Source organism: Vanellus vanellus, assembly GCF_965231255.1.
Source record: "Vanellus vanellus genome assembly, chromosome: 28".
NCBI classification, from domain to species: Eukaryota; Metazoa; Chordata; class Aves; order Charadriiformes; family Charadriidae; genus Vanellus; species Vanellus vanellus.
This window is the reverse complement of record NC_138933.1, coordinates 2,356,906-2,374,910: the sequence shown is the minus strand read 5'-3', so window position 1 is coordinate 2,374,910 and position 18,005 is coordinate 2,356,906. Positions and strand designations below refer to the sequence as shown.

The window sequence follows — 18,005 nt, the reverse complement described above, 5'->3', positions numbered from 1 at the left end:
GCGCCGCCCCCCCGCAGGGATCCCCACGTCCGGGCGTTGCAGGGCTGGGGAGCGTCTCCCCTTCAGAGCCTTCCCCGGCCGTCCACATCCCCGCTCCCCCCCACCCCGCTGCCTCCTCGGGCAGGGGCCGTCTCTGCCTCCGTCCCTCGGTGTCCCGGGGGGGGGCGGCCCGTCCTCGGCTCCTTTTGGCCCTTCCCTGGGGCTGAAGGCCGCCCGGTCCCCTCCCGCTCCCTCTGCTGCCTTCGGGGGTCCTCGTTCTCTGTCGCGTTAGGGATGGAGGTCCCGGGGTAAGTTCGTCGAGCCCCCCCGGGTGGCCCGAGAGCTGGCCGAGCGCTCTGGAGCGGGACGGGGTGGCAAAGGCAGTGGGACAAGCTGGAAGGATGAGCTCAGGTGGAAATTGCTGGTGCTGCGGGTGTCTGGTGGCAGCCAGGGAACGCGGCACAAACCCCAGCTGGGAGCACTGGAAGGTGCTGCCAGTGCCGGTGCGGCAGAGGAGAAACCCCAGGGGAAGCGGAGAAGCTGGCATGCCGGGGAGAGTCTGAAATGAGATCCCACCTGGAATCCAAATGTTACTGTGTGGGTATGAGAGAAATCTGAAGCGAAGGTATGAAGCGGTGGTGGCTGGAGGAGACCCGGAGGCGAAGCCGACCAGCGTGCAGAGTCTGAATTTCTGCCCCCCGGACAGGAGAGCTATCCCTGGCCCGGAGAGCAGGGGGGTGTCTGCGCAACAGGCAGCAGTTGGGGCTCAGTTTCAGAACCAAGGAGCCTCTGTCCATGCCCAAATAGAAGCGGGAACTTCAGCCTGTTGCTGGCAGACTACATGGCTTTTTATTTTGGGGTTGGTTGGGATTTTTTTGTGCCTTTCCCTTTATGCATCTTTCCCTTCGCTTCCCAAAGAGTCACTCTTCAAAGTTACAAGATACGATTTAGTCGATCTCCATCTAAGCAGCTACACTGCTGCTTCTCTGTTGCTCGTCAGGAAGGTGGAAAATTTGAGGTATGACTAGAATGATGTCTCTTTGGTTGTTGAGGTATTAACATTTTTTGCATTTTCCTCTCTCTAGAGCCCCTTGCCCTGCCAGTTCCTGGATGCCAAGCACCTCCTGCTTGCGCAGCTGATGAATGTGTGAAGAAGCTGACCAGGAGAGGGACTCCTAAGCAACTGCTAAGATGGGCATGAGGATCAAGTTGCACAGCACCAATCACCCCAACAACCTGCTGAAGGAACTCAACAAGTGCAGGCTCTCCGAGACCATGTGCGACGTCACCATTCTGGTGGGCACCCGCTCCTTTGCTGCACATAAGGCTGTTCTGGCCTGCGCCGCAGGCTACTTCCAGAACCTCTTTCTAAACACGGGGCTGGATGCAGCTAGGACCTATGTAGTGGATTTCATCACACCGGCTAACTTTGAGAAGATCCTCAGCTTTGTGTACACCTCGGAGCTCTTCACTGACCTGATCAACGTGGGTGTCATTTACGAGGTGGCAGAGCGGCTGGGCATGGAAGATCTACTGAAGGCCTGCCATTCCACCTTCCCTGACTTGGAGAGCTCAGCCATCACGAAGCAACCCTCCTTGTCCATGAGCGAAGGCCGGTCAGGTCCTCTGAGCAGCACCTCCTCAGAGCAGAGCCATTCTTTGGGTGAAATCCGGAGCGGCGGGGAACATTTTGGCCCTGAACGGAATTACATCTTGCACGGGGAAGCAGCAGGCAGCTACAAGGAGGATGACAGGAATACCGTGAGCGAAGCCAGCCAGACTCTTCCCCTGATGCATCCGCAGCAGCCTCCCAAGACAGAACAGGAATCGGACCAGGGGCAGTTCGCTCCTGCCACGAGTGCAGCGACCCAGCCCGGCTTGGGTGGTGTGAACATCGTTGTTCGAACCACGGCAAGCTCCTGCCAGCAGTATAAGGTCCAGAGCAATGGCGACTACAGCAAGGGTGGCTTCTTTACCGCTGATCCTTCCCTGGACATCTCCACGGGGAGCAACTCCTGTCCCAGCAACAGCGACCACTCCAAAGAGCAAGGTTTTGGGCAAATGGATGAGCTTCAGCTGGAGGATTTGGGCGAGGACGAACTGCGTTTCGAAGATGCCAGTGAAGAGCTGGGCCCGTCGGAAGAAGTTATTGAGCTGAGTGATGACAGTGAGGAAGAGCTGGCCTTTGAGAACGACAGCCAGGATAGCAAGGCCATGCCCTGCCAGGTGTGCAAGAAGGTCCTGGAGCCCAACATCCAGCTGATCCGCCAGCACGCGAGAGATCATGTTGATCTGCTCACCGGGAACTGCAAGGTCTGTGAAACCCACTTCCAGGACCGGAACTCAAGGGTCACTCATGTTTTGTCCCACATCGGCATCTTTCTCTTCTCCTGTGACATGTGCGAGACCAAGTTCTTCACCCAGTGGCAGCTGACCCTCCACCGACGAGAAGGGGTCTTTGACAACAACATCATCGTCCACCCCAGTGACACACTGCTGGGGAAGATCACCATGTTTGGGGGAGGGCCTGGCTCAGAGCTGGCGTGCGCTGCCTGTGGGAAGCCTCTGGCCAAAGATTTCCACACCATCCGCAACCACATCCTGGACCACGTGAACTTGAAAAGCCAGACGTGCGGCGTGTGTGACCAGAGGCACCTCAGTCTCTGCAGTCTGATGTGGCACACCCTGTCGCACTTGGGGATCTCAGTCTTCTCCTGCTCTGTTTGTGCCAACAGCTTCGTGGATCGGCACCTCCTGGAGAAGCACTTGGCCATTCACCAGAACATGGAGGAGGCTCTTTTCCGGTGCCACTTCTGTGGCCAGAGCTTCAAGCTGGAGGCGGCGTATCGTTACCATGTCAGCCAGCACAAGTGTGGGGGCAGCCTGGACATCCGACCCAGCTTTGGAGACCGTCTCCAGCAGCAGGGCCTGCAGAAGAGGAAGCTGCCGGAGGAGTTCTTGAGTGAAGATCTGGCGCTGCAAAACCAGCCAGGCAACAGCAAGTACAGCTGCAAGGTCTGCGGGAAGAGGTTTGCCCACACCAGCGAATTCAACTACCACCGAAGGATCCACACCGGAGAAAAACCCTACCAGTGCAAGGTGTGCCACAAGTTCTTCCGCGGCCGCTCCACCATCAAGTGCCACCTGCGGACGCACTCGGGAGCCCTCATGTACCGCTGTACTGTGTGCGGGCATTACAGCTCCACGCTCAACCTCATGAGCAAGCACATAGGCGTGCACAAAGGCAGCCTCCCCCCGGACTTCACCATCGAACAGACTTTCATGTATATCATCCATTCCAAAGATGCGGAGAAAAACATGGACAGCTGATGGGGTGAGGCAGGGCAGGGCCAGGAAAGGAGCAAATGCTAATTACAGAAGCTGTGGAAAAAATGTCATTTATTTTATTTAATGGTCAGGCATCACGGATGGAATCCTCCTTTTCTATGTTTTTTTTTTAATTTGTTTTTTTTTTTGGCCTTGCTAGGGCTTTTTAGATTGGTGGCATTGTACAAATTAACAGCACGTAAGCTACGTCACTGTTTCCAAGAAGTCTGTCGTGTTTACTTACCTCTGGTCCTGTTAGAGGCCATTGAGTTCTGTGTTTTTAGTGTTTTTCACTAGGTTTGGAATCTAGATTTATTTTTTTTTTTAACCTTTTAGCCCACTTGACTAGGCTAACCCTCAGTTTGAGCTTGTCCACAAACTGATGCTGCTAAGATTTTTCACACCTGACCTCAGTAGAGAGGGACAGAGCCAGAGCAGGATGGTGCTGGACTTGAAGAAAAGGGAAAAAAAAAAAAAGGAAAGGAAAAAAGACTCGTTCTCGGCATCACTGGGGTTCTGCTGCTATTGCGAGGAGATAAGCAAAGTCCGTGTCACCGAATCAGCCTTGAAGTTGCTGCTCTGTTGCAGAGGAGATGAGCAAGCAGCGTGTGAGTGTGCACTTGCAAATGAGGAGGGATGCCTGGCAGTAAATGAGTAGGAGGGAGATTGTTGCTCGTGAGGGCAGTTCCCAGGCAGTGCCGCTGGTCTCCGGGAGCCCTGAGCGAGGCTGCCGGTTTCTCTGCTGTGCCAATGACACGCCGCTCACTTATGCCCTGAAACCCCGACTCCAAAGGAGGAGACGAAGGAGTGACACCAGCTCTCTGAAGAGCCTGAGCAGCGGGGTGGCTGCGTGGAAGGAAAGTGGCGGCCACATGAGCAGAGCGATCTCTCAGAGAGCAGGGGAAGCAGGTTTGTGTTGTGGTGTCGACTGCTCCATGGGAGATATTTTGCAATGCCACAGTCATGCCTAACTTCTGCCGGCCCGCAGCTGGCCATTGAGAGCGTGCTGGCGTCTCCTTGGCTCTCCTCTGCCGACAGCAGCCATGCACGTTGTGCTCTGCTGGCATGGTGCATCCCAGGGCCGCCCACTGCTGAAAGTGCTGGACGCCAGAGAGCGGCATCGCTGCGGCTGCGCAGATCCCAGCAGACAAGATGTGATGAAGCTTTGCCTTAACTCCGAGGAAGGTACCTTTGAGAAAGACTCTTCTCTCTGCTGAAGGGATAGCCCCCTCCCGTGGCTGCCGCCGTGGATCACCGCATCCCGGACATGTCTCGTGGCAAACGCGCGTTGCAGGATGTTGTTGGTGCGATGTGAGTTCGTTCATCTCATGTCAAATCGTGCTGTAACTTCAGCAGGCGCCGGCTGGGGGCTGCGGCACAGCAGCTCCGGGAGCCGGCAGCGGTAGCAGCCAGTGCGAACCTCAGCTCAGCCTCTCCTGGTGAGGCACAGGCTGGGGACCCTCCTCGGCGCGGTGGGCTCTCGGCTCTCCCAGCTGCACTGGTGAGGTCAGCCCTGTGCCGGCAGTGTTTACACCAAGAAGGGTGGGGAACGGCTTTTTCCCATGTTATCCTGCTGTGGGGCAGAGGTGGAGAGGAACAAATATTTCCGATGCCGCAGCATGAGTTATGACTGCCCTTAGGTAACTCATTCTACCTCACAAACAGGAAGCGCTCAGGGCTTTCAAGCCACAGTCATAGTAATTTGGCTCCTGCGCTTCTGTAAAGATATGCTGTTACAAAACAAAACTCGTGATTTGCAAACCCTGTAAACTCGTCCCGCTTTCCCCTCCTCTCAAAGGGACAACCCGCGGCAGAGGAGCGGCGTGGGCTGGACGCGTGGCTGGCGAGCTAGGAATTCCTGGGTGTCGCTCCCCCCGCTCTGCTGTGGCCTTGGGCAAGTCACTTCACCTCTTTGCCTCAGTTTCCTCATCTGTAAAATGAGGGTGGTAACACTTGTGGTACCTACCTACCTCCCGGGCGTGCGGCGAAGATTGCTGGCTTGTACCTGCAAAGCGCGTGGGAGATGCAAAGCGCTTAGCGAACACTGACGTTTAGCACCCCGGGGAAGCGACAGCCTCTGTCCTTCCCTGTTCTGTGCTGCTTCCTCAGCCTGGCCGCATCCGTTTACTCCTGTTACAGCCCTCCCTGGCAAAAGCAAAACTCCCTTCAGCCCTGTCCCCGTCACAGTCCTGTGAAACAAAGCTCTGTAGCAATATAAGACGTGGGGCAGCGTCGCTGCACCTGCGGAGGGGCTGGGGGTAGTGGCACCGGGGAGTCGGGAGCAGGAACGTGTGTGCTGAGGGGTAGCGGCGCAGTCACGTCCCCTGGGGTTTGCAGAGCACATCTCCCCATCAGCTGGGCGCATTGCTGTTGGGACCAGGAGGAGTTTGTGTCCCGGGGAGAGGGTGCAGAGGTGTGTGGCGGCTGGAAGCCCCTGCCCTTCAGCTCCATCCATCCTTCAGTCTCTGCAATTTGCCTGTAAAGCTGCGCTTCCACCGCGGCGGCTCCATGTCCAGCCCCTCTGTGACAGTGGAAGAGACGACTCGGTGTTGAGCCGTGTCCCTGCTGGTGGTGCTGAGCCCTGGCTGGACCTAATGACCCTCCTCAGGCAGCTCCTTTGTCCTGAGCTTGTGTCGTCCTCAGTCACCCTGTGGACCTGCAGTACCCGAGTCTGCCCCCGCTGCACGGATGTGGGGTAGGAGGCACGACATTGCTGAGGAGGACCGACAGGCCAAGGCTGAGGATGGCTGAGGCCATTGGGAGTGTGTCATTTCCCCCATCCCTGTAATATTGGCCAAGTTTGGGGCCCGCTGACATTGCCCTGGGGGGCGTTAAACTGTATTTGTTGTGATTTTGGTGTCTGGAGCCTGTTTTCAGAGGAGGAGGGGCACCAAAGTGATCCCTGACCCTGGGGCTGGCCAGGCTGTGCCGTGTCTGCCACTGGACCTCCAGTTTCCAAACTCGTGTCTCGTGGTGCCGGTCAGCTGCCAGGCCGCAGTCTGTGATCTCTAAGCTGGTCTGTGGAGCCATGTTTAGCCTAGTGTTGTTAAGTTTAAAAAAAAACAAAACAAAACAAAAAAAGCCCATCATTTTGAGAACACGTGGCACCCTAGGAAAGCGTGGGAGTTGGCGGTGGGTTGCTGGGGGCTGCTCTGAGGAGCTTGTTGAGTTGGTTTCGTTGTCCTGGTGGTGGCTGGTAGACAGGAACGGCTGCGACTGGCTCCGCTCTGGAGATCACTATGAAGGATGTGAGGAGGGGGGCAGACGGGGCTTGGGAGAGACGAGTCCTTAAAGCCTCGAGACCCTCCTGAAATGTCCCAGAAGCTTTGATGAGCTTTTGGATGGGTTGGGGTGTGGCCGCGTGGTAGCGTCTGCAGCCTCATGTCTAGCTAAAGCTGTGAAGCAAAAGCCTTTTGTGCACATAAACCAAAAAAAAAAAGAAGCTTTTACACTGAAACACTAATGGGCAAAGCGAGCCCACCCTTCTGGACACAGGGACGGGAAAGCAAAAGCCCACCCCGTTTTCTGCCAGTCATTTCTGGGTGTGGGGTCGGGGGGCAGCGCTCGGCTCCCTGGCGTTTCTGTGTCTCGGATTCTTTCCTGTGTTGTAACGAATTATTCCCATGTGAAACACCCTGCGATCAGCGACGCGTCCCGTCTGCTGGGGGGATGCTGGGACAGATCTGGACCTGCAGTGCTCCCACGCTGGGTCGGCCTCGGGGCGATTTTCCCAAGAGGGGTCAGAGACCTGTGCTCTCCCTCCCCTGGGGGGGTCCAGGGCCTCTCCAAGCCTGCGGCCAGCATCAGGGCTCTGTCATCCCTGTCCCCTCGGCAGCGTGGCTGGCCCCGGGTCCAGGGGAGCTCCAGTGTTCCTCTGGAATGCTGCGTGGATGCAGCGATGGGGCTCAACCCACGTGCCCCCCCAGGCTGTGTTGCCCCGAGGGGCCGTAGCTCTGACCTGGCTGTGTCACATGGAGGCACGCGGTGAGGGCAGTGGCTCCGGGCCACCAGCACGGGTCTGTTCACGGCTGCACCTCCGGCACACACAGCCCCACGTCAGAGGCCAAGCGCCGTTTGCAGCATCACAGGAGCCGGGGTGGAAACTCCGTGCCTGGATCCATTCCTGCTTCACCACTGACTCGCAGTGCAGCCTTTGGCAAGCCTGTGCGCCTCCCTGTCCCCCCTGAATGTGGGGACCACACTTACCTACCTCGCCTGGGGCAGCCGTGAGGTTTAACTCGTGTGTGCAAAGTGCTTTGGGATCCTCGGGGCACGAGAGGGGAACAGAGAGGGGAAACGTTTCACCGCGCGCTGTGCCGGTCCTCCCTCGCGGGAAACCCTGACGCAGACTGCCCCTCCACAGGGCAGTGCTTCGAGACTGTTCTTACTCCGATTTCTAAAACGCAAAGTTTGGGTTGATTCTCCCCTTTCTCAAAGGATCCAGGTCTCTTACCAGAATAATTAAGCAGAAGAAAGAAAAAGAGTTGAATTGCTGTCTAACCTTTTTGTTAAGTTAATAGTAGGTACTGACCTCCTGATATTTAAGTGTTTACTATCTATTTGCTGTAAAGTTTTGTATATTTTGTAAACTTTCCCCCCAAATAGTAGATGTCTAAAATCGTTGTACATCGGGTTCTTTTATACTCCATTGTTCAGCACAAAGTGTGGTTTTTATTTAGAATAATAAAATGGAAAATGTTGACCTCTTGTACCTCGCTTCTTTTATAAAACTTGTTTCTTTAAATGTGCAGATCGGCACTTCTGTCTCTTCAGGAGTGCCTGTGAAAGCACATGAGCCGTTCCTGGTATCTTGCTCCTGTGCTGTGCTCTGCAGGATTTGTGGCAGGAGTCCCAGCAGCCGGGGCCACCGCCTCCGCCGGCACCCAGAGCAGCACGAGCAGAAAGGACTCAGCCCGCAGCAGGTTGGGAGCAGAGCCCTCGTTAGAAACCATTTAGGAAATTCTCCAGGTTTGTGTTCCTTGATGAGCCCTTTCTGTGCCGCCAGCGCTGAGTTTCACTGAGATCTGCACCTTCACAGGTTTGGAGCTGTTGGCTGGCGAGCCAGACCGGCGGGCAAATGCTGCCGGGGTTTCAAGAGCTGCTTTAGCTTTCCTCCAGCAGTGAAGCTCTCCCGGTGGGACAGGACCAGTTCCCCAACCTGGTGACCAGCAGTGGGCACTGGAAATTCAAGCTGGGAGGGCGGCCCAGGGGTATATAGCCAGTAATTGCTAAAGGAGGCTGTGGCTGGACCAGCTTACCCTAAAGGGTGGTGAAGGCTTTAAAGGGAGACTGGGGCACCCGGCTAAAGGACTTGCTGGGTTTCAAGCCCACATCGCTGTGTGGGGCTGTGTGAGGGTGTCATGGTTTAATGCCAACGGGCAACTAAACACCACGCAGTCACTCCTCCCACCATCACAGTGGGCCAAAACCAGGATATTTTGGTTTATTTGAGGCTGTGCTGGGCCTGAGGTCTATGAACAAAGTTGTAGATACATAGGAGAGTTTTTTTAAAAAAAGTTTAATAGGTCAAATACCAAATTTTACATGTTTAAGTAACTTGAAATTGAATATATTTTCGTCCTGGTTATGTCACACATCAGTGTCTTGTTACTGTGTACTTATCTTCCATTTCTTCATTGAAAATGGCAGGGGTTTAGCAAAAGGAAGCCTTAGGGAAGGTTCAGGATCAAAGCTCTGGGTTCTGTCAGCATGAAGCTGCCACCGCGTTCACCAGCTGGTTTTGGGACTGCTCGGCTTCACGGGGACGAGGGCGGTGAGGTCCTGTGTCTGTGCAGATCCCGAAGGACAGCCTCTGCCCCAGAGGGGTTACAGTCTGGGTGGCTCTACACTCTCAAGTTGTGAAACCGTGTGTAAGTAATGCAATTAAGGAAGAAGAACGGCCGTGAGTTGCTTTCCTGAAGAGGGTACTGTTGTGGCTGAGGGGACTGGCTTCTTCCCCAGCTGCTGTACAAAGTATTTCAGTGTGAGAGGCGGATTTGGCTTTTTCTGTCAACGCTGGTATCCCCAAACAGTAAGACTCTCTGTGCACGAGGAGCCCTGAAGTATTTAGTGATTTACCCTGTCCCAGAACCCCGGTGGGCAGCAGAGCCGTTGCCAGCCAGTGCCGAGATAACCGAGCATCCGTGTTAACCCCTGGTTCTGGGCTTCTCCCGCAGCCCAGCACATCCTGCTCCCCACCCACCGCTCTGTGCTGTGAGCATCCTGTCCCTACATTTGCTTATGCTTTGCTTTTTTAAAAATGCATTTCTTGAGCAGCTCAAGGCCTTTGGTAGATTTATGGACTCCCTTCCAGTGACTGTTGCTCTTTCACCTTCCCCTGCCGAGGGCTTGACCCGCAGCGCATGACTTAGCAGAATCCGGACAATGATGAACTTTCTCCGGATGCTCCGGTTCCTTGTGCCGCCAAAGCCCAGCCGGGGCTGCGGCTCCGAGGGTTTCTGCACGCATACGCGTTCCCACGGAGTGTGCTTCAGTGCAACTTTGATTGAAAGGGAGCGTGCATGAAAGGCTGCCGGAGACTCCTGGCATTTAGAAATGCACCTCAGGGGCCTTATAAACTTGCCGGGAGATGGTCCGGAGGCGGCTGGGTTTAACAGGATGGGTCTGCTGCTGCAAAACCCAAACTGGGAACCCCACCTCTACTGCCACCAGTCACATCTGGAAGCAGCCGTGCCCAGTCAAACCCTGGTTTAACCATTGCTAATTTACCGCTGGGTTTGCAAAATTGCTCTCAACGAGCTGCTGATCTTGAATCGTTCCTCCCCTCGGTAAAGCTCAGGTCTGTGCTGTGCTCAGCCCCTTGTGGTTGCATTGCCTTCATTTCTGTAAAATCAGGCGTTGCGCCATTTGCCGGGCACAGGGAGGAGAGGTTTGTGTTTCAAAGGAATGAATTTCCTCTCTCCTGCTTGGGACAGCACCGCGGCAGAGGGGCAGCATTCACCGGACACCTCTGCAGCACGGTGTATCCGGAACATGCAAGTAAGTGAAAGTCGAGGGCTGAGTAAGTGAAAGTCAAGGGCTGTAGAATAACTTGTGGTGAAGGGAAAGGATCAAGGGCTCCCAGCACAGGGGGGCGGGGGGGTACGGGGGTCGGGTCCCAGGGGCCGGATTTGTGTTCAGACTTCCGAGCAGGCAGAGTAATGCACTTTATTACTGCAAGTGTTTCTTTCACAAAACAGGAAATATCTCTTTCTCGTATTCTTTCTTTAGCTAAATAGATCTGATGCAGCAGCACATCAGAGGCAAGATGTCTGTAGCTCCCCGCACCGTCTCATTTCACGTTTGGCAGCCTGCCCTGCCTCCAGAGTACAGGAGGTGGCCAGCCAAGAAGTGTTGTTTAAAAGCAAAGTGTCTGCTTATCACTAGGAAAAACAATCTTACTGACCTCAGTGAGTGCCGGGAGCTGCCCCCCACCCCGCAACCGCTTGCCAGTGATGAGTGGGAGAGTCTGATCCCCCTTAATTGGGAGGGTTGTTGTCCTTTGTGATGACTATGGAGTGCTGCGTGGTGGAGGAGGAATTGCCTGCACCCTTCTGGCTGCCTTGGTCTCTGGGGATGTACCTAACCACAGCGGAGATGAGCTTGCTGCGGAAGTTTTTGCTCAGGAAGTTGTAGAGGATTGGGTTAATCACGCAGTGGAGCAGGGTGAAGCAGTCTATGATGTCGTAGAAGAAGTAGAGGAAGTGGGCAAAGGTGCAGTGGAGGATGATGTGGTTGCCGTCGAGGGTGAGCAGCGTGAGCATGATGTGGAAGGGCAGCCAGCTGACCAGGAACACAACAATATAGGCGTAGATGAGCAGACAGTGCTTCCTGCTCTCCGGCTTGGTGCGCTTGATGAACCTGGCTGTCAGGATGTTGAAAACAGTGATGATGGGGAAGGGGATGAGGAACCCGATGGTGGTTGTGGCGAGGCTGACCGCTAGCGCCCACTCATCATAGGTCTCAAAGGGAGCCATGAAGATGCAGATGGGCTCTCCGGTGTTGACCAGCTGCATGTGAGCAACCTCCAGGAATGGGATCGCTGCTGCCAAGACCCAACTGGAGGCACAGATGATGCGGCGTGCGCGGTGCTGGTGCTTGCGCCAGAAGAGGGAGGAGCTGGTCAGGGACACATAGCGATCCACGCTCAGGCAGGTGAGGAAGAAGATGCTGGCATACATGTTGGCAAAGTAGAAGTAGTGCGTGAAGCGGCAGAGGAAGCTGCCCCAGAGCCAAGTGTAATCCAGCATCACCTCCAGCATCCAAATGGGCAGAGAGAGCAGCACTCCGAGGTCAGCAATGGCCATGTTGATAATGTAGAGGTTGACCAAGCTCTTGTTGCCCCGTGTCTGCCAGTTGACCCAGATGACGAGGAGGTTCTCGACCAAGCCCACCACGAAGATGACCAGGTAAAGGATGAAGAGGACCACCCGCTTGACGTTCTCATCGAGACTGAACTCACAGAAGGTGTAGGTGTAGTTCAGGAGGTGGAACAGCTCGGACCAGTTGTGGTAGTCCCCGTACTCGTTCAGGAGAGTGTGCGTCTCGGTGGGGGCAGTGGTCACCTCAGCCATCCTGGTAGCTGCAAGGAAAGGGAAAGCGCTGAGTTGTGGCTCAGTGGCTGCACTGGGTCTGACAGCCTGGAAAAACAGAGAAACAGCCAATCTCGCCTGCCAGAGCTCAGCCCTCGTACTTTTGTACCTTTCTGGCATTTTTTTAATAGTTTTTACTCCTACGGTGACTTCCAACATCCTGCCTCAAAAGATGCTGTACCCTCATCAGATTATAACCTCACGTCCCAGGCAAAATGCAAGCCACAAACAGCAACCCCCCATGCGCCCACGCGCTCTCCCAGGTGGTGGCTGTCCCCTGTCCTGCAGCCTGCTTGGCTGGGGCTGGGGACAGGCAGCGCTGGGGATGGATGGAGGGAGGGAGGGACGGAGGAGACGTGAGAGTGTCTGGCGACATCAGTCACAGCAGAAATGGAGCTGACGACCCGAGAGCACACCGACCTTCAGACCCCCCCTTCCGCTGTGCTGTCCCCCACCACCACCAGAGCACAGGTCCTGTGGCCACGGAGCCAGTGGGAATATTGGCCCTTGCATCCAGCAACGGGCCATGATGTGCCTGGGACACCAGCACCGTTCAATGTGCCAGGGCCCACATCTGCTTGGCTCCATGCCAGAGAGAAGCCCCCGTGTCCCCCGACCCCCCTTGGTGTGCCGTGGCTTCATAAACCCGACCGGCCACCCCCGCTCTGCGCCTCTGGGGGCCGCCGGGACTTCCAAGTAGGTGACAAAATTACAAGCTTAAGGGAAATACAGTTGACCTGAATATCCTTTTATTGCCCCAAGTGCGAGAGCTGCGGCCCCAACGCAGCGGCATCCATGTGGCGGAGGCGCCGCGGGCCCCGTCCAGCCTCGGGCAGAGCTCTCCTGACCGACCGGCCGCTCCCCCGGGGCAACCGGCAGAGCTTCCCGGGCCGCCGGGGCATCCCCGCGGCCGTCGGCGCCCGGCGAGGAGGGGACCGTCCCCCGCAGGAGCATCAGCCCCGCGGCAAACTGCAGCACCCGAAACTGCGGAGGGGGGAGAGCGACCCCCGGGGCTGGAACCCCCCCGTCCCCGGGGCTCCTGCAGGTCCCGAGAGAGGCCGATGGCAGAGGGGACAGCGGGCGTGGGCGCGGGCGCGGGGGGAGCGGCGGCGGCTCACCGGCGGCGGAGCTGCTCCGGGAGCGCGGCGATCCTCTGGGCTCGGCGGCTCGGGCGGCTCTGGGAGCTCGGGGGGGGCTCGTTGGCCGCTTCCCGGCAGGAAATGACCGTCGTGGTCCGACATCCTGAGCCAGCCCCGCGCGGGTGACATTCCACTCGAGTCCCAGCCCCGGGGCTCGGCTCCCGTTTGATGTGGCCGCGGGGCTGGGGAGGCCCCGGGCAAGTGCCGGTGCGGGAGGCGCGGGGGGGCCGGGGATGGAGCGGGGGTCCCCGGGCAGCCCCCCCCCCACCCGGCCGCTGCGGTCCCACGGGGGGCGGAGGCGGGATCCCGCTGGGCCCCGCTGGGACCGTGGGCAGGAGGGGAAGAGGAATCCTCTGGGGTGGACCCGACTGTGGGAGCCCCGGGGGGGTTAAGGTGGGTTAAGGTGAATGTGCCACCGACTGTCCCCGACGCTCACGCGACGCCGCGCCGAGATCGGGGATCCCTTTGCGGGGGGAAAGGGCCAAAAGCTGAACCTCTCTGCCGCGTCAGCGCCGCCCGTCGCCCCGCGCTGTCGCAGGAGTTGGTGGCAGATGGCCGCAGGGACACCTCTGGCCGGGCAGCAATTAATCACCGCGCCGTGATTGCCTGGCAGGTTGTGCAGGGGAAGGGAGGGGGGCTCGAGCTGTGCCCCGGCACTGGGGAGGGGGCTGATAGGCAGAAAATTTTGCATAGAGCTGCAAGTCCTGCGAAAACAATTGCAGGAAATCTCCTTTTCGAGGGCAGACAAGACTTTGCGATCAACAATCGGCTCGGAAGGAAGGCACGGCCGGCGCGGGGAAGCACGGGGGCTCTGATAACCCGGGTCTCACGACAACAAACCCGGCGCCGGCGACCCCGGGGGTCGCGAAGGTCCGCCCGGTGGGCGGGGGGGTGTGTGGGGCGTGAGGGCTTTGCCCCCCGGGGGGGCAGCGATGCGGTGCGGTTTCCATTTAACAAGTCGGGAAATTTCCACGGCGTTCTCTCGGGTGGAGAATGCCGCGGGGGTCTGCGCGGGGGCTGCCAATCCCCGCGGGGGCGGACAGCGCCGGGAGCCCGTTGCCTTTCCGCGCCGTGGGAAGCGGGACGGGCGGCTCAGCCCCTTCTCCCCGTCCCTGTCGCGATATCCGGGGTGCTCCGAGGCTCTCGGCACCCAAAGGTGTGCCCGGGAGCCCCCGGGCTCCCCGAGGGTCCCGTTCTCCCCTTTGCGTGGAAAGAAGTGGGGAAAAAGCCGCTTCGTTCCGAGCGGGTCCTTCGGAGCGCGGCGGACAGGGATGGGGCGGATGCTGATAACGCCCCACCCCGTGCCTGGCCCGTTCCTCCTGCACCTGCCGGTGCTTCGCTGCGCCGTGAAATACGGGCGCCGGTTCCCTCCGGGTCGCCGCCAGCCCGACCCCCACCGGGGCGAGGTGGTCTCCGGGCGGCGGCAGCCCCGGGGCTCTGCCGTTCTCCCGCCCTCCCCTCCCCTCGGCGGGCAGCCCCGGATTGCTGCCGGGGGTTGCAGGCACGGGGGTCCCCGGGCAGGCGCAGCCGTGGCCGCGGTGTCGCCTCCCGGCGGCCCGTCCCCTCGGGGCCACGCGGGCCTGAAACGTGACGCGTGGGGGCTGCTGGGGACGTCTTACTGGTTTGCTAAGCCGGGCGAAGGATTTAGGAAAGCTTTCCCGGCGGGGGAAGAGCCAGGCGGGCGGGAAGGCGGGTTGCACAAGGGCTCTACGCGCTGCCCTCCCCCCGCCTTCCCCCCCCCCCCTCCCCGTAGCTCTCGGCCCCGTCGCAGTCCCGGGGGTGTCCCGGTCACGCGTGGGCTCAGCCGCTGCGGGCGCTGGTGGGAGCGGGGCTGCTGCTAACGCTGCTCTCGTTCTGCAGGCAAGTGCACAACCTCAGAGACATAACCCCCAGCTGGATCATCGCTAATCAGCCCTTAATTAGAGGTGTGAATGAACGACGGCGCCTTTTCCAGCCCGTCCTCCGGCTGCGCAGGGGAGATTCTGCGAGGTTTCATAGAGAGGGGAAGGGCGAGTGATTCACTGCAAGTGGATTTCTCGAGGTTCAAAGATCGTTTGGTACCAATAATTTACTATTATTTGCAAAAAGAGAAACACCTTGATTACATAGATTAACCTCTGCATCTATGTGTGTGTTTGTGCACGCGCACATGATTTGATTTTGGGAACTCTGTCGCAAGTCTCGTGTAAACCTTGCCATTCTCGAAGCTTTAACTAAGTCACTGTGATGATTATCACAAATTTTATTAAATCATCCTGTTTATTTGCTGATTAAATATCGTTAAATATCATACAACCCAATCTTGTGATTTTCCGTAAGCATTAATAAATCTTAAATTGCTGCTATCTCAAAGTTGTGTAGAATCCTAAAATTGCTCATTGGCAACAAATTGGCATAGTTGGCAGGATCCCAAAGCTAAATTGCAACAACCTCCGAGGTTGGGGTTCCCCACGGGCAGCCCCTCGCTTTGCACCAACTTTATTGAGCATGTCAACAGGGCTTCAAGGCCAGTGGGGGCCTGCGGGTGCTGCATCCGCATCCCTGGTCCAGTGGCCGTCCTCAGGGGTATGCGGGTGTCCCCTGGGCCGGGACAGGCATGAAGAGGCCAATAATGGCATCGGTGAGCCAGACTGGGCAGTAGCTGAGGGGCAGGAGGGCAAACCGGGCGTCCCAGCCGGCCGCGTACCGGCTGCAGGGGAAGCGGGAGAGCAGCGCATGTTCCATAGCGTCGGTGACCCGGCAGAGGCGGGAGCTGCTCAGGCGGTGCAGCAGGATGGTGCTCTTGGCATCTGGGTGGGCAGAGGGGGGTCAGCCCAGCCTGCCAGCGGTTGGGGGGTCACTAGGAGGGCTGGGGTCACTGGGGATGTACTTACAGGTCTCCAGGTAATGGCGGCCGTAGGCTGCCTGGGTCTCTGCTGGGAGCCCCTCCCAGAGGCGCTCGAAGCCCTTCACCACTGCCATAGGGTCGGTCATCCCCGTCTGGAAGCCACCGGGTTCGATGATGGAGACCTGCACCCCAAAGGGTCGCATCTCGCGCCTGGGGAGGGGGGGGTATCAGCCACAGAGGGTGAGGGGGAGCCCATGACCCCCCTGGGCACCCCATCGTCCCCGGGTGGGTACAAGGGAGCCCTCTCCTCCTTGCTCGAGGGTTTCTTGAAACCCCTCCTCTGGTTGCACAACTGCTGCTCCAGCCGTGCCCCCATTTCCCAACCTGCAGGTGACCATGTTGGTGTTTCACAAGCCCCCACCTTGGCTCACTGCTGCTTTCTTCTGTGGGGAAGGATGTAACCGGGTGCAACATAAAAACCTGCGTGGGGAAAGTGGGGCAGAGCTGCTCGGCACACCTGCACCCGCCAACGCACGCTGGAAAAGCCTTGGCACAGGGGAGCACCGGGGTCCTCCAGCGGCTGCTATTGCTGTACCTGAGAGTGTCGGAGAAGGCCTCCACACCAAACTTGGAGATGCAGTACCCTCCACCAAAGGATGCGAGCCGGCCCATCACACTAGCCACATTGACCACCCGGCCCCGCGCCCGCCGCACCAGGGGCAGGAGGCTCAGCGTCACTTCGATGAGGCCGACCAGATTGACGTCCAGCACCTTGACAAAGTCATCCTTGGTCAGCCATTCGTTAGGGGCGGTGGGGATGGCAGTCCCTGCATTGTTCACCAGCCCCCAGAGACCTGGGGAAGTGGGATGGGGTCAGATTGGGCTGCTCCCATGCCCATGGCCCTGCTCCAGCACCAGCTCTGGCAGGAGGGCTGGTGGGGGCGATGATGGGGGTGATGATGGGGGTGGCTGCCCCCGTCCTACCTTGGTCACCCACACACTCCCGGACCCAGGCAGTGGCAGCGGCGATGCTCTGGCTGGAGGTGACGTCCAGGAGGACAGTCTGCAGCCGCGGCGAGGTGGCCGCCCGCAGCCGCGCAGCCCCAGTGTCGGTCAGGCATGCGGCCAGCACCCGCAGCCCCCGCGCCTCCAGCTGCCGCGCCAGCAGGTTCCCGAAGCCGCTGTCACAGCCCGTGATCAGCACGTACTTCTCTGAGAGCCCCGACACCGTCTGCCGCTCCCGGTGCCAGCGCCGCAGCAGGTACAGCCCCGCCAGCACCACTGCCACGTACAGCCACATCCTCGGGCACCGACTCAGCAACAGCCTTTTGTGCCCTCCGTGTTCATGGCATATATATAGAGGCCGGTGTGGAGGACCAGCCCCAGCCCGTGCCCTGGGCAGTGCTGGGGTTGCTCTGGGACAGGCTGGAGGAGAGGCAGGATTGCGGCAGCACCTCAGGGAAAGTTTTGCATCTCCTGATTTCAATTCCCAGCCTCGCCCCACACCGATCCGCATGCCTGGAACTCTATTTTGGCCTTTAATGACTCTTTGTGTGGGCAGGATGGATCCAGCCGCCCCACGGAACTGGATTTGGCTGAACTCTCCAGACACTGTTGGCAGCACCCGGCCCCAGGGCTTCTCCCTCTCACTCAGCTTTGCTCCGGTGGGGGATGGTGGCTTCGTCCCCTCAGCCTGGGACAGGCTCTGCACGCTGAGGTGAGCCTGGGCACGGGCAAAGGGACGGAAAAAGCGCTCGGGGACACAGACAGAGACCCCGGGAGCTCCTGCGGCACAGCCCAGCACAGCAAGGCTGGCGGTGCCAGTGCTGTTGGAGGAGTGGGGACATGGCCTCGGTGCTGCAGCCCCAGCCGAGGCTGAAACCAACTCTGCCAGGTGGGGAGGAGGACTTGTCTTTATTCAGAAGTGAACCGGTCTGCGAGCAGAGTACAGCAGGTTGGGAGACGTACAGTGAGTTAGAAATTCAGGAACCTCTCGGCACGGCCTTGGCTGCGGGCGATGCTATTTCCCACCCTGCACTGAGTCAGGGGTATGTGATAGAGACAATAACACATTGTGTACTGATTGACTAGTAGTAATTCATAACCTAAAAGACTGGCCTGATAAAAATGGACGAAGCAAGA

The 18,005-nt window shown here is 58.3% G+C and overlaps 3 protein-coding genes across 3 annotated transcripts; 1 reads left to right on the top strand and 2 right to left on the bottom strand.

The window, feature by feature from the left end:
- The first annotated feature begins 1,107 nt into the window (after positions 1-1,107).
- Positions 1,108-3,384, top strand: ZBTB39 (zinc finger and BTB domain containing 39). The gene has a single exon (XM_082496388.1). It carries the CDS (start codon positions 1,171-1,173, stop codon positions 3,307-3,309), a length of 2,139 nt encoding a protein of 712 aa, XP_082352514.1. The 5' UTR covers positions 1,108-1,170; the 3' UTR covers positions 3,310-3,384.
- A 7,207-nt stretch (positions 3,385-10,591) lies between these two features.
- On the bottom strand, positions 10,592-13,217 carry ACKR5 (atypical chemokine receptor 5). The gene is made up of 2 exons (XM_082496466.1): positions 13,016-13,217; positions 10,592-11,887 (listed from the first exon to the last, which is right to left on the bottom strand). The coding sequence occupies exon 2, from the start codon at positions 11,877-11,879 to the stop codon at positions 10,785-10,787; it is 1,095 nt and encodes a 364-aa protein (XP_082352592.1). The 5' UTR covers positions 11,880-11,887; positions 13,016-13,217; the 3' UTR covers positions 10,592-10,784.
- Positions 13,218-15,473: 2,256 nt separating this feature from the next.
- On the bottom strand, positions 15,474-17,163 carry LOC309682386 (retinol dehydrogenase 16-like; the record flags this gene model as incomplete). The annotated part of the gene is made up of 4 exons (XM_082496469.1): positions 15,474-15,825; positions 15,910-16,073; positions 16,459-16,717; positions 16,848-17,163. The coding sequence occupies 4 exons, from the start codon at positions 17,161-17,163 to the stop codon at positions 15,596-15,598; spliced, it is 969 nt and encodes a 322-aa protein (XP_082352595.1). The 3' UTR covers positions 15,474-15,595.
- Between the last annotated feature and the right edge of the window lie 842 nt (positions 17,164-18,005).

Bases quoted from the DNA above. Each gene is read 5' to 3' on its own strand.
- ZBTB39 (XM_082496388.1), top strand. From the start codon at position 1,171: ATGGGCATGAGGATCAAGTTGCACAGCACCAATCACCCCAACAACCTG.
- ACKR5 (XM_082496466.1), bottom strand. From the start codon at position 11,879: ATGGCTGAGGTGACCACTGCCCCCACCGAGACGCACACTCTCCTGAAC.